Source organism: Siphateles boraxobius, unplaced genomic scaffold (genome assembly GCF_051911475.1).
Source record: "Siphateles boraxobius isolate OS27281-9 unplaced genomic scaffold, OSU_SipBor_1 7, whole genome shotgun sequence".
Lineage (NCBI taxonomy): Eukaryota > Metazoa > Chordata > Actinopteri > Cypriniformes > Leuciscidae > Siphateles > Siphateles boraxobius.
The window spans coordinates 12,448,166-12,461,730 of NW_027509197.1; the positions used below are offsets into that span (position 1 = coordinate 12,448,166).

At 39.2% G+C, this 13,565-nt stretch overlaps 2 protein-coding genes across 5 annotated transcripts in view; one reads left to right on the forward strand and one right to left on the reverse strand.

Annotated features, from left to right (window-relative positions):
• Positions 1-9,911, forward strand: part of raph1a (Ras association (RalGDS/AF-6) and pleckstrin homology domains 1a) — a 77,559-nt gene extending 67,648 nt beyond the window's left edge. For 2 of the 4 annotated variants that reach the window (XM_077216189.1, XM_077216190.1), the window contains 7 exons: positions 203-268; positions 378-521; positions 2,500-2,610; positions 4,507-4,605; positions 4,711-4,831; positions 4,975-5,114; positions 6,358-9,911. In XM_077216189.1, coding sequence (XP_077072304.1) covers positions 203-268; positions 378-521; positions 2,500-2,610; positions 4,507-4,605; positions 4,711-4,831; positions 4,975-5,114; positions 6,358-8,466 — 2,790 coding nt within the window. In that variant the 3' untranslated portion in view covers positions 8,467-9,911. Of the gene's footprint in view, positions 1-202; positions 269-377; positions 522-2,499; positions 2,611-4,506; positions 4,606-4,710; positions 4,832-4,974; positions 5,115-5,664; positions 5,705-6,357 lie in introns of all 4 variants that reach the window. The other 2 variants (XM_077216192.1, XM_077216191.1) reach the window with 2 other exon arrangements.
• A 305-nt stretch (positions 9,912-10,216) lies between these two features.
• On the reverse strand, positions 10,217-11,849 carry LOC143723966 (uncharacterized; the record flags this gene model as incomplete). The annotated part of the gene is made up of 2 exons (XM_077216923.1): positions 10,217-10,405; positions 11,751-11,849. Coding segments are annotated over 2 exons (198 nt in total), but the record flags the coding sequence as incomplete, so codon positions are not given.
• Positions 11,850-13,565: the final 1,716 nt, after the last annotated feature.

Here is a 13,565-nt window from a genome sequence, read left to right on the forward strand (position 1 = left end):
CCTGAATACAAGATGTCAATCCATGTGTTTAACCGCTTTGTTTACTTGCGTTGCACTTTGTTGAATGCCCTCTCAAATAACACATTCAAATATCTAAAGATTTGTTTTGGCTAATGCTCTAGTGTGCAATACCTGTAAATCACACAGACTGATAATTTTCTTAGCCACTTTAACATCTCCCTGAATCATCTTGTTTCCTCAGAACTATTTGCTGGGGCGTAAGGAGACGTGTGAAATGGCAGACAGAAATAAAGAGGCTCTGCTGGAGGTGAGGAAGACTGTGAACCTCTCTCTCGTGCTTTAAACAGTATGACTTATTTAGGTCATGTCAGATATGTTTTACTCGCTGATAAAGGTGTGTGTGTGTTTTTGAGCAGGAGTGTTTTTGTGGAAGCTCCATCAGTGTTCCTGAGATGGAAGGGGTGCTCTGGCTCAAAGATGACGGCAAGAAATCCTGGAAGAAGCGGTACTTCCTGTTACGAGCCTCTGGGTTATATTACGTGCCAAAGGGTAAAGCCAAGGTCAGTTGTGGGTCGGTCATTCAGTCGGAAATTCATTATCTTTTCACTTCCACAACTTGATAACTGATAAACCTTCACAAACTTGCTGATTGACACACAAGCACTCTTATACTATGACCCTGCTTCCACCTGGTATTAAAGGGATAGTTCACCCAAATATGAAAATTCTGTCAGTATTTACTCACCCTCATGTTGTTCCAACCCTGTAAGACCTTTGTTCGTCTTCGGAACACGAATTAAGATATTTTTTATTAAATCTGAGAGCTGGATCACTTCTCCATAGGCTTCTTCAGGGATTGAAACTTGCCAGCCCCGAAAAGTTATTAAAAACATCGTTAAAATAGTCCAAGTGACTACAGTGGCTCAATCTTAAGTTTATAAAGGGACGAGAATACTTTTTGTGCGCAAAAAAAACAAAAGTAACGACTTTATTTCAACTATTCATTTCCTTCTCTGTGGGCCTCGGGTCAGTTGACGTAGTGTCATAGCGTAGTGCTTCTGTGTTGTACGTCACATGTAGGCTCACTATTGGCCGACACTGGTCATGTGTGTGATGTGTGCTTGATTTTAGTTTAACATTGAGGATTCTCTCCCAAAGCGAAATGCTCATATGCTCCATAATCCCAGAATATCTCTTTATGTTGTTAGATCTCCTAGTAGAATGGAATTAAGATTATGTATACATATGGCAGAGATGTAGGATTATGTGCACATATGTTGGTTTTATGCTTGCTCTTAAGTGTGTGTGTATGTGTCACATGTATGTGTAGATACACTCAGACTATAAAGCTTGTCAGCAATGATAATACACAATCGCTACTAAAATCAAAAGATCGGTACTAAAATTGCTGAAAATAAAACTGAATTGCTTTTTAATGAAAGCAATATAGAAATACAAAAAAATGTGATAAAAATTACACAAATATTTAACAAAATCATTAAAGCAAACTCAAATTAAAATAAAACAATCTGATAATATACAAATAAAATGAAAATATTAGTGAATAGTATAATAGTATATACATGATACTAAAATAGTATCATTTTGTGCTGCTGTGAAAGTACATATTCACATTAAGGGAATCGTGATTCGGTACCAGACATCACTGATGTCAAACCTGACACAAGCACATCTTGATGGACCGTAAATGAATAAACACATCAGGAATGAGATTGTAGTGCTAAAGCATGAACACACTTGCTGTCAGTCACATTTCATAATTAATTTGCTTTTCAGGAGATAAAGGGCCAATTGACTGTCTCTTCCATGTTTGAGATCAGCTAATGAGGTCAAGTTCAGAGTAGACATAGGCCAGTGACTGCTTATTATCCACAAACCACAGGGAGGAAGAGGGTGATCGAGAGAGAGATAAAAGAGCAGCTGCTGTACATCCTCAGGTCATCACTCTGGGTTTGACAGCTGCTGCCCATCTGCATCACTAACATATGCATCCTGTTTCATACTTAACTCTGATGCTTAACACGCATGCCTGTCTGACTCTTCGAAAGACTAAGTACAGAATCTCAGTGCTTCAAAAAAGAACATTCAGGACTGCAAATTTCATGCAATTAAACCTATTTTTCCTGTTTCTATGCACTAATTCAATGTAACTTTCTGCAAATGGAGTGCTCCCCCTAGTGGATTCTACAGTGAAGGTCAATTTAGGTCTATTTGTCCTAAAAGGTATTTTTCTATTTTAAAAGCAAAATTTCATTGACACAGTATAAACAAAGGAATGAATTAGACAGCAGGTCAACTGTGTGGCATGTTTTTAAAATAATTTTAAAATAAATAATTAATCATTCTTATAATATTTTAGAGAATAAGATTCAAGCATTTGAATGAAGACAATACATAGTTTGTAGTAGGGCTATTACCTGCATTCCCTACTACAGGTTCAGTTACCCAAAATCCTTTATGTTCTAACATGCAATTTTTATTTTATTTTTTTTGCCTGTTTTCTGGTGTCACCTGTAGGCCTCTAGAGACCTGGTTTGCTTCCTGCAGCTGGATCATGTTAATATTTACTTGGGTCAGGACTACCGCAGCAAGTATAAAGCCCCAACTGACTACTGCATGGTCCTGAAGGTGAGTTACAGCAATCAACCTTGTACATTGCATCAGACATTCTATTGTAAGCAGTTATAAACCGTCTAAAAAGCATGAAAGTTTTCGTTCCTCATAGACGGTCACCGTGATTTTGCCAAGTAAGACATGTTCCTGGATCAAGATATTTTGTTGATCCTGGTATAACACTCCTGTCCCAAAATTTAGTCCTTACCCTATCGCTAACCCTACCCTTAAACCTAATCCTACCCATAACTTTTCCCTAAAACCAGAGGGAAATGATAGGTGAATAACACTGATGTTGAAGCCTAAACTTGACATAAACTGTAAACTTGTCCCTCAAATCTGATTGGTTGATCTGAAAGTTGTTCCAGGATCAACTAAGATGTTGATCCAGGAACATCTGGTACTTGGTGAATCACGTTCACCCCTTATAGACAATTTGGGAGAGGACGTTACAGTTTTGTCACTGCAGTTGCGCATACATTGTGTTGTCAGAAAAACAGTTGTAACAATTGTAGGAAAGTGGGCAAAATCCACAGAATAAGAGAAAAAAGTGTCTTGTCCCTTTGGATGTCAGAATCAGAATGCAAAAAAAAATCTTCATTTTTTATAGAATATGTGGTTGAAACCGCTCTTTGAAACTAAACACAGAAGTTTATGGTTGCAAGCCACCGACTGAACTGATGAAACCTGTGATTTTTCATAATCTACTTCAAAGTCTACTTTTAAAGTATGAATTAGATTCAAACAATAGGTCTACATAATATTCACATAAGCTGTTCTTTGGGGACCTAATGTATTAGCCCTAGAGTTACAGCATGAAATAATATTTAAATCTATAACATTTTACATGGATAACATTTAAACATATAATAATTTTATCTCACAATTCAGATTTTTTTTCTTGCACATTGCAAGTTTATGTCACAATTTTGAGGGGGGGGGGGGGGGGGGGGGGTTGGGTTAATATTTTGCCATTCTGATTTTTATTCTCAGAATTGTGGAGAAAAATAAAAGTCAGAATTGTGAGATTACCTTTTTTATTATTTTATTCCATGGCTTCTATAGATTGCTACTGCAGAACTAACATTTTCTGTCACCAGGTAGGCTTCGCCAACAAAAAACATCATCGCTGTAAAGACCCAAATGGTCTATTATCAGATGTTGTTTTGTTCTTTGAAAGGAAGAGGATCTTTTAAAGCCGTGTGTTCTTAAAAATGCATTTACTTAAATGACTAAAGAGTCATTTGCGAGTAGTGAAAGTGGTAAAAAAACAAAACACTTTTGCCCTTGCATATTTCTAGACTTTATTATAAGCTACTTTCCAGATTCCCATTTGTCTGTATGGTTGAAGCATAAAGACATTTAAAGTGCTGGGATCTGTAAAAGACAGATCTCAGTCTGCATTACAATTTACAAAACAACATATTTTGTTCAGTTTGTGTAGACACCCTCAGAGGGAAATCAGAAGTGAGACAAACATAAATATAGATGTTTTTTCAGCCAAACACTGACCATGTGTTTGGCTTTCTTTTAATGTAACATTTATCCACTATAACTTGTCTGGCCTTAGTCTCATGTAGACAGATTTTTGAGTACAACATAAAGGGTTTACCACATTGCATTTTATTCTTGTGAAGACCTGCCTATTTAGACAAGAAGAGTCTGTCTGACAAATGACCATATACAATTTTTGTTGTTTTTACTTATATTTAAAGATAGGTTTATCCAAAATGGTTGATAGCACAATAATACACCAGCATGCAAAATCACATTCAAAATATAGCACAGCATCTGTCAGCCACTAACAGTATAGAAAATCATGTGTATATAACTTATATGATGATATGAAATTATTGCTATATGCTTGACACAAAGACAATACAATTCAATGTCTCTGATTTCCTCACACAGCACCCTCAGATTCAGAAGAAATCTCAGTACATCAAGTATCTGTGCTGTGATGACGTCAGAACTCTGCATCAGTGGGTCAACGGAATACGCATTGCTAAGGTAATATCTTATGACATTACCCCGCTTGGTGTATAATGTAATATGTATGTATAATATGTGTTTAATGCTAGTTTTGTGGCTGAATCTATGTGATTTCTAATGCAGTATGGAAAGCAGCTTTATGTGAACTATCAGGAAGCTATGAGACGCACAGAGGCTGCTCATGATTGGTCCTCCTTGTCCAGCTCCAGTATCAAGTCTGGTTCCAGCTCCTCCAGTCTACCAGGTGAGTTCAGCAGAAATACAGGTAACCTGAGATATGAGACAGTGCTTCATATTTAACAGGCTTGTGCAATGTCTATTAGACAGATTATCAGGTTTCACCTCTTTTACTCAACTTTTGATTCATTTATTCTTTCATGCCTACAGAATCTCAGTCCAACCACTCTAGCCAATCAGACAGTGGCGTGTCGGAGACTACATCCTCTGGTCATGTGCGCTCTCAGAGTGTGGTCAGCTCCATCTTCTCTGAGGCTTGGAAGAGAGGCAATCAGGCAGATGAACCCAAGGTGACCATTGAAGAACTTTATTTTAAATCTTTACTTGCTCTGCTTCGTTCCACTTCTGGTTCTTCATCATGGTGTCATTGTTATATCCTAATCCATTAGAAAAAATATTTGCAATATTATACATCATGTAAGCTATTAGGTACCAGAGGCCATTGTGCATCACTGCATTGAATTCAGTCATGGCTGAATGTCATTGTTAGGAACGATGCAAAGTATATTTGTTTATGTATATATATAGGAACAATAAAAACCTGAAAGAACAAACGCATATACCAAACAATGAGAAAACAAGGAGGTTTGAGGGTGTCAGTGTTTTAATTAGAGTTCCAATTTACTCAGATTTAAATAAAACGATGCTAGTGGAATTTGTTAAATTTGGATATGACATCATATTGTCAGCTACTTTCAGGTTTCAAATTTCATTACTCAGAGGGCATGGGCAATATGAGTCACAATAAAGACCCTTTGCGTGAAAGTGGGACATCGAACTCATGTCACACTGTCCCCAGTTATATTGATTAACTGGTCCCCTCTCTGTTTATCTACCCAGGATGAGAATGTCAAGTCTGGAAAGAATGGTGGGGATTGAGGTTAGGTGTGTTGTAAAACCTCACACTCTAGCCCTTTATATTTTATATTATCCTCACAAGTGAACCTCTAAAGCAACTAACCACTGATATGATGTGTGTGGCGGGTGGTTCATTTTAATAGTTTTTGTGAATGTTGGGTATTTGGGGACTGGTGTGAGACACCTGTTGTAATAGTTTGTGTTAACTCTTAACAGACAATGCACTGGTGTTGTATTTTGAATAACCTGTTACTTAATCGTTGGAGTGTTTTGGTTTGATGTGTGTTATCAATGGGAGATATTCTCAGAGAAGGTAAGCACAACATGAAACAGGATAAACTCCTGTTTTGTTATGCACACACTGAATTGCTGTTGTCATAATTGGTGTTTTTTTAGATTAAGCTCTACATCTCAATCAACCGATTTTGTAAGGACAAAAGAGTCTGAATTTGGAAGAGCAGATCTTAATATTAACAGTTCTTGGTTCCTCCCATAAGACTTCATAACATTTCCTGTAACATTTCATGTCATTTCACTCTTTTAATTGCACTGTCTGCTGAATATCTTCTTGCACACTACTAATACCTACGTATCATTACATTTTTTTAAATCAATGTCAAAATATCTCATTCATACTCCTGTTCTAATTGAATGTTTTTTTTGTCATATCCACAGATGAGAATAGATGGCCCACCAACACACCCTACTAGAGCCTCTTACCCTCTACAACTTCCTCAACTACACCAGTCTATCCAGTCTCGTAGTAGCTACAGCGGTGTGTCCCCAGTGTCTCCTTCCTCACCCCTATCTCCACCACCCCCGCCTCCACCACCTCCCCCGCTCCCCAACCCCACGTACCACTCCACCCCGATTAAGTTCACTAAATACAGCACCATTGCTAGGCTGCAAAACATCTCCCAGGCTCAAAATCATTACAAACAGACCCCCTTATTGGTAGTACAGCAGCAACCTAATCTCCCTACGCCACCGCCACAGTTTCTCAAACCTGGTATGAATAATTTGGCAGAAACTGCCAGCAGTCCTCCTCCACCCCCACCACCACCACCTCCTCCAGAGATGCCAGTGCCAGGGTCAGCCATGGCAGTGTTGAAGCATGCCCCTCTCAGCCCCCACTACGTTCCCCCTCCACCTCCAGAGGAAGACCAGCTGCCACCATCTCACTTACACAGTAATGGCCACTTGCCTCCACCACCTCCCCCAGAACAGTTAAAATACCCACCTCCCCTCAGCACCAATGGGCTCCAGCAGTTCTTAGCTCAGAAGTTCCCTAACATGGCCTATGACTTCTCATCTGTCCAGCAAGATGAAGAGCCTCCACCACCTCCTCCAGTGTGTTTTTCTCCGCCGCCACAGCAGTCAGGTCCACTTGCCCCACCTAAAACCTTCACTGGTGTGTTTCCACCCCAAACGGCTCCAAAACCTGGCCATGGCATTTCCCCCGTTTCCCCATTGCCACCGTCTCTGTCTCCAACTCCTCCGGCCACCATGAGGAAACAGCAGAGCTTGTCCAGTGGTCACAGTCCCAATCAACCTCCACCAACCCTTCCCAAGCAATATAGCCTTTCTTCCAAAGCTTCATCTGTATCTGCCCCCATCTCTCCCACCCAATTGCTTGTAAAGCAGATTGTAAACCAATTCCCTGACACTCTTGATGGATCCAAATGTCCCATATCTCCTCCCGTGGTAAAAAACAAACCAAAATGGCAGCCAGGAGGACAGGCTCAACCACAATCTCCTGAATTTCCTCCACCTCCACCAGAGAGTACCCTTGAATTCCCTCCACCTCCTGCTCCAAGCCCGCCTCCTGCCCCTCAGCCTTCTAGCAAGCTGGGATCACCAATCAAGAAGTCCCCATCAACATCATCAAATTCTTCTACTGGTTCAGGAGGTAAGAAGCCCCCTCCAACCCCACAGCGCAACTCCAGCGTGAAGGCCTCCTCTTCTGTTGAGTACCAGGAGTCCAAGAAAGTGGAGGATCTGGTCAGCATGTTTGCCCAAACTAGTCAAGCCCCACCCAGTTCCTTTTCAACTCCATCCTCTACGACAGGATCACCTTCCAAGGACTCTTCTGCAGTAGCTCGGGCACCACAAAAACCAGGCAAGATCAACTTGGCTAATCTGCCTCTGGCTCTCCAGGGGAAGCAAGGTCAATATCTCCAGTCCAGCTCAGACTTCCCCTCTCCTCCTCCGGAGTGTGAATTTCCCCCTCCGCCGCCAGACTCTGAACTCCTGCCTCCTCCACCTCTCCCATCAGAACTGCACACTGGGGCTCCCAAAGTGGCTGTGGTAAACCCTCAACCCCAAAACTCCTCCACATCCTCATGGAAACAGAGCTCCTTGAAGAAAGCAACACCTCTGACTATGCACCGCCGCAGCAGTGGCCCCCCCGAACCACTTGTCCTTTCCCCACCTCCTCAACAGATGCCACTGTCCTCTTTTAACTCTCAGATCCCACCAACTTCGCCCAAGGCCAATCTGTCCATCCAGCCCAACTTCCTGGAAGACCTCAACAGAACTCTCAAAAGGAAGTCCATGACTCGACATGGCTCCCTCACCTCCTCACGAATCTCAGCCAAGCTGGAGCCAGTAGCCACCATGGACGATATGGCCCTTCCGCCCCCTCCTCCAGAGCTGCTGCTGGGCCAGCAGAAAAAAGGCGGATACATGAGCGCCAACATCTCAGGCTATGCAACATTACGGCGGGGTCCTCCGCCGGCTCCACCCAAACGGGACCAAAACACTAAACTGACAAGCGATTGGTAGTTGGGACATATGCTGAGTACAGATATGCTACTCTCCTTTTCCACTCCGTTTATCTTCAACGGCTGAAACGTCTGCATTAAAATAATACTCATTTTAACCCCAGATTATAACCACAATATGAAAAAGCCAAACCATCTATAACATAAGCTTCTCTGCGTGTTTGTGTCGCTTTGCTATTGAGTGTAGCAGATATACAAAAATTCTGAGAAAAAGAGACTGACGTTATTATAGGTACTGCATGGACACTGCTGTGAGGAAAGGGGATAATGTATATGTATGATAAAATATATATGTGGAACTCTGGGGTGGGAGGGAACTTGTACTTTTTTATATGAAATTATTTAATACCTGAAATATATTCTTATTTTAAAGTTTAGTTTTGAAACCCTTGACTGTAAACGTTAAACGTGAATAGAAAATGAGGGTTGTTGAACCGATGCTTGTGTGTGTGCGTGCGCGCATTTTGTCTGAGCGATTTGGTTGATCCACTCTCAGAAAAATAGTGAGGGCCTGGTAATAACGCCACCCTTGCTTGCCATTAGATGTGCAAATCCCGATGTGGGAATTGCATTGGTGTAGCATACATACAAAATGAAGTATTCTACCAAAATGTCCATGTTTAATTTAAATGGTTTTGAACCTTCCACTAAAATGTCAAAAGAAAGAAAAAAACAACTATCATTGTTGATAAATTTGTTATGTTGTGTCGATATGGACCCTTGCTTTTCATGAAGATGTCCAAATGTTAGACGAGGATGAAAATGAGCCGGTTACCACTTGAGTAACTGGTCTGTGTCTGGAATCGGATGTGCTGTCTGTTTATCTTGGTTACATTGCTATCTATCTGTACATACAGCTGCAGTTCCTGACTTTATCAATCTGCGTTAGCTCTGCATGGGTGAAACACACAATAGGAAGTGATGTCGTTCTCCTTATTTCGACATCTGTCTACACAGTGCTGTAATGTGTCACATATCTGAAACCTCTTTCTCTCATGTCACGGGAATGTCAAAATGTACTGACATTAATCTAGCATGCATGCTTCCTTTGTATGGTTGCCTAAGATTGCACACTTTGTTGGGTTTTAGGATCATAGCCTACAGTAATGTTTATTTACAATAAAAGGTGTCATGTCAAGTTTGCTTGAATTTCAATGCAAAAAACAAAACAAAAAAAACACTGTGTGCCTACTCTCATTCTCATCCATCTAGCAAACTTGAATGCGCACGTTGAGAAAATGTGTACCTGTTGGTTTAGCATCTCCAAAAAATCCTTTGCTTTTGAAAGTCTGAGCAATTAAATATAGGAAGTAGGAACAGATCACTTTACAGGTAGGAGTACAGAGCTAATGCTGTTTCTTAAAGTCAGGAACCTTTAGTTAAAAAAAAATGGGGAAGTAAATGTCTGTTACATTTAAAATGAACAATATAAATGTGTAAATCACACAATGTTGTCGAAGTTCTTGTTATTTTGATGGTTCTTTATCATACAATTAAAAGCTTATTATGGTAAATCCTCTGATTTACGATGACTAACAATGATAGTCATTTAGACTTTTTATAATACATGCATACAGTTTTAAAATGTACAAATATAAACTTAAGTTTTTGTGAGTTATTAAACTGTAAAGGAATGTTCCGGTACCACAGCAATTAACTACTAAAACATTTAAATTTCATAACAGGCAGTCCATGTGAGTTTACCACAGAAATGTGCAGAGAAATAAGGAGTCGATTTTTTGATTAGGCCCTTTATTATTTTCCTGATTGAAAATGCATCTTTATTTGAAGCATTAACTAGAGGTCAGTCGGTTCATTTGTTTTAATCACATTTTGTGAAATCAAAGCAGTAATCTGGAACGATCTAAGGCTCCTTGACATAGAATGATCCCTGGAGAGAAAGAGCCCAGTGGAGGCCGCGTGTCCCGGATAATGGAGAGCTGGACCGAAGTGAAGATGAATCAGCAAATACAACTGATGCCCAGAGGAGCTACAGACATGCTGCCAACATACACAGGACTCGAGAGGATTCCTTAGACTCGAGAAAGTGAAGAACAGGTGAGATATATCTTAGTATTAGATATTGAAGCTGTGAAGGGTATGCCTGACCGGCAACAACCACAGGGAGACAGTAGGCTAGCCTACAGACTTAAGATTTGTCTTACCGCAAAACATCCGCGTTTGAAAAGGCGATTAGCATCCATGTTCTCCTGGTGTGTTTCTGACAAACTATTTTATTCAGAAATTAAGCAGGATACGTATTATCACATACCAGCGTGATCTTAGAGGACAAAGATCAAAAGAGTCTGTTTATTAATCCATTCATGTTTAATTACACAGCTGTCAACACTTAACAATTAGTACATTAGCAAACATTGGAAGACTAATTTTGTTTTATTGATATGTTGGTTAAATAAAAAATATTATCAAACATTTAAAAATTTATTTTAGAATGATTGTAATTACTCGAAAGTTACTCTGCAGTGGCTTTCAAATAAATTATGGTTAATAATTGATTTAGTCATTAGCCATAATACAATCCGCGCTTTGAATTTATGAAAAAAATATGTATTTTCATTATGCCTGGCTCGCAAAATAAAATAAGAATACAAAATTGTTTGTCAGAAGTGACAAACTCAAACAGTGGGCTATACATTTGTAACAAAGTTGAAGATAAAATTATTTGAGATATTCCTTGCCAGATATTCTTTGTGTAAAATAAATAAATAATAAGTAATTATTACAAATTGGTGCATGAACGTCGGAGCTTGACAGATGTTACTAGAGCTGTTGTTGAGTGTGCAAGGAAAAATGTGTGACCATTCCTCTTTACACTTCTTTTGTATTCTTAATAGAGATATGGATTTGCAACCTCACAAGGGTGAGTAAATAATGACAGAATGATCGTATTTGTGAATAGTGAGTATCCTATTCCCATTGACTTCCATGGGCAACAAATACAATGGAATTCTATGAGAACCCAAACTATTTAGTGACATTCTTCAAAATATATTTTATGTTCCACAGAATGAAGAAAGTCATACAGGTTTGGAATGACATGTGAGTGAGAGTAAATAATGACAGATTTTTCTGTGAACTACCGATTTACCGATTACCGATCACCTTGGCTTTGTTGACTATAATTATATTAATATAACCACTAGAGGGCGGTAGGTTACTATGTGAAAATGCTTGATACTTAATCTGAGTGGATTCCTGAGGCTGCATTAGCCTACACATAAATATACTTTTTTTTCCCTTTACATTTTTTTTGTATAGTATAACCTGACGGATGACTCTGCTATTTGTCCTGTGCAGGTTAAAATTGCCTGACTGCCTGTTGACTTCATCAACAGAAACCTTCAATGCCAGGTCAGCCAGAGGTTATATCTTAACAAAATCTGTTCTGTTTAATAAAAGTAAAATGACACACCATCAACATTCACTAATGCATTCTGTTCGTTAATTACGTAATAAATCTTTAAAATGTAGTAAACACATTACTGACATGTGAAATATTATTACAATTTCAAATAATTATTTTCTATTTAAATTAAATTGTCATTTATTTTGTGATGGCAAAGCTGAATTTTCAGCATCATTACTCCAGTCTTCAGTCACATGATCCTTCAGAAATCAATCAAAAGGTGAATTGCTGCTCAAGTAACATTTCTTATTATTATATCAGTTGAAATGATCAATGTGCAGCTTAATATTATAGAGGAAACCATGATACATTTTTTTCAGGATTAACTGATACAAAAATAATATTTAAAAGTACAGTATTTATTTGGAAAAAAAATATTTGATAACATTTTTGTCACTTTTGATCAATTTAATTAATCTATACTAAAAGACGGCTATTCATTTCGTCTTCAAAAATAAATAAATATACTAACCCCAGAGCTACTGTACATTGCAAATATCAAAATATCAATCTGTGCATTATATTTAAGACATTACTGTTCGAATGTGCAATAATAATCATGACTATAAAAATACGCTGCGCAGCGCCGATTCATATCGAACACACTGATTATGACATCTTCCCATCTCTTGACCTATGGTTATATGGGTGTGGCTGGACCTTTAAGCCCCACCCATTACGTCCACGAGGGGGGTGTGGACGTCAAGCTCCACCCATTGGCTCTCGCAGCACCTGTCCCTACGCAGTGCGCATCCCTCATGGCCACAACACAAATCGAGCGGAGCGGCATTCATAGGTGACAGCAAGGTAACGATAGTGTTGTTTATCTTAAGTTTCCGGATTGTTTTGCACTGCTGTCAAATTAAACCACTATTAAATATCTACATAGAGCCAGTCTAACTTAAGCAATAGCCTGACAACAAGCAAGCGACTATATGGCGTGGGCGTCGCACACGTGCAAGTTCGGAAACGCCACCCGACTAAAATTATCTCTCGAGCAAAAGTGCTGTTTCCCCGAATATCAGGACGATTGCAAATGTTTTAACACAACAGTTCAATAAACCGTGAGCTGATATAACACATTAATGTCAGTTGTAAGGATTTTTGCTCAATTTCTTCCACGACAAAATCAGAACAATTGGGTCTCCCTGTGGTGTATCGTCTTAATGAATCAGTCAGCCAGTTTGAACGAATCAGAGAATGATGGAATATTTGACTCACTTATTAAGACTTGCCGCTATCTACTGGCGGTGTTGGTTTCATATAGAAAATTATCATAAAATTGTATTTTTTTTTCCATTTCACATTTCTTTATTCAGAAAGATAAATTTAAAACACGAATCTCGTACCATTATTCATGCGACTGTAATTGGAGTGTAAATGCATGCTCAATTTCATTGTGCTTGTTGCCTGTGCTAATGATATTTTAGTTGATGCTAAAATATCATTCTCTCTTGTGAACTGGGAATCTAGAGTATTAAACATCTCCATGAGTGTATGGGTATGGTAAATACATATGCAAGTCATTTAGTCTTTCACACTAGCACTTTTGGTGCGCACTCGGGTTCGAATGACGTCAGAGTTCGGTTCGTCTGGATGATGTGAACGCTGTCTTCCGAACTCGGGTGCGCACCCGCGAACCGTACTCGGGTCCGCTTCGGTTCATGTGAACT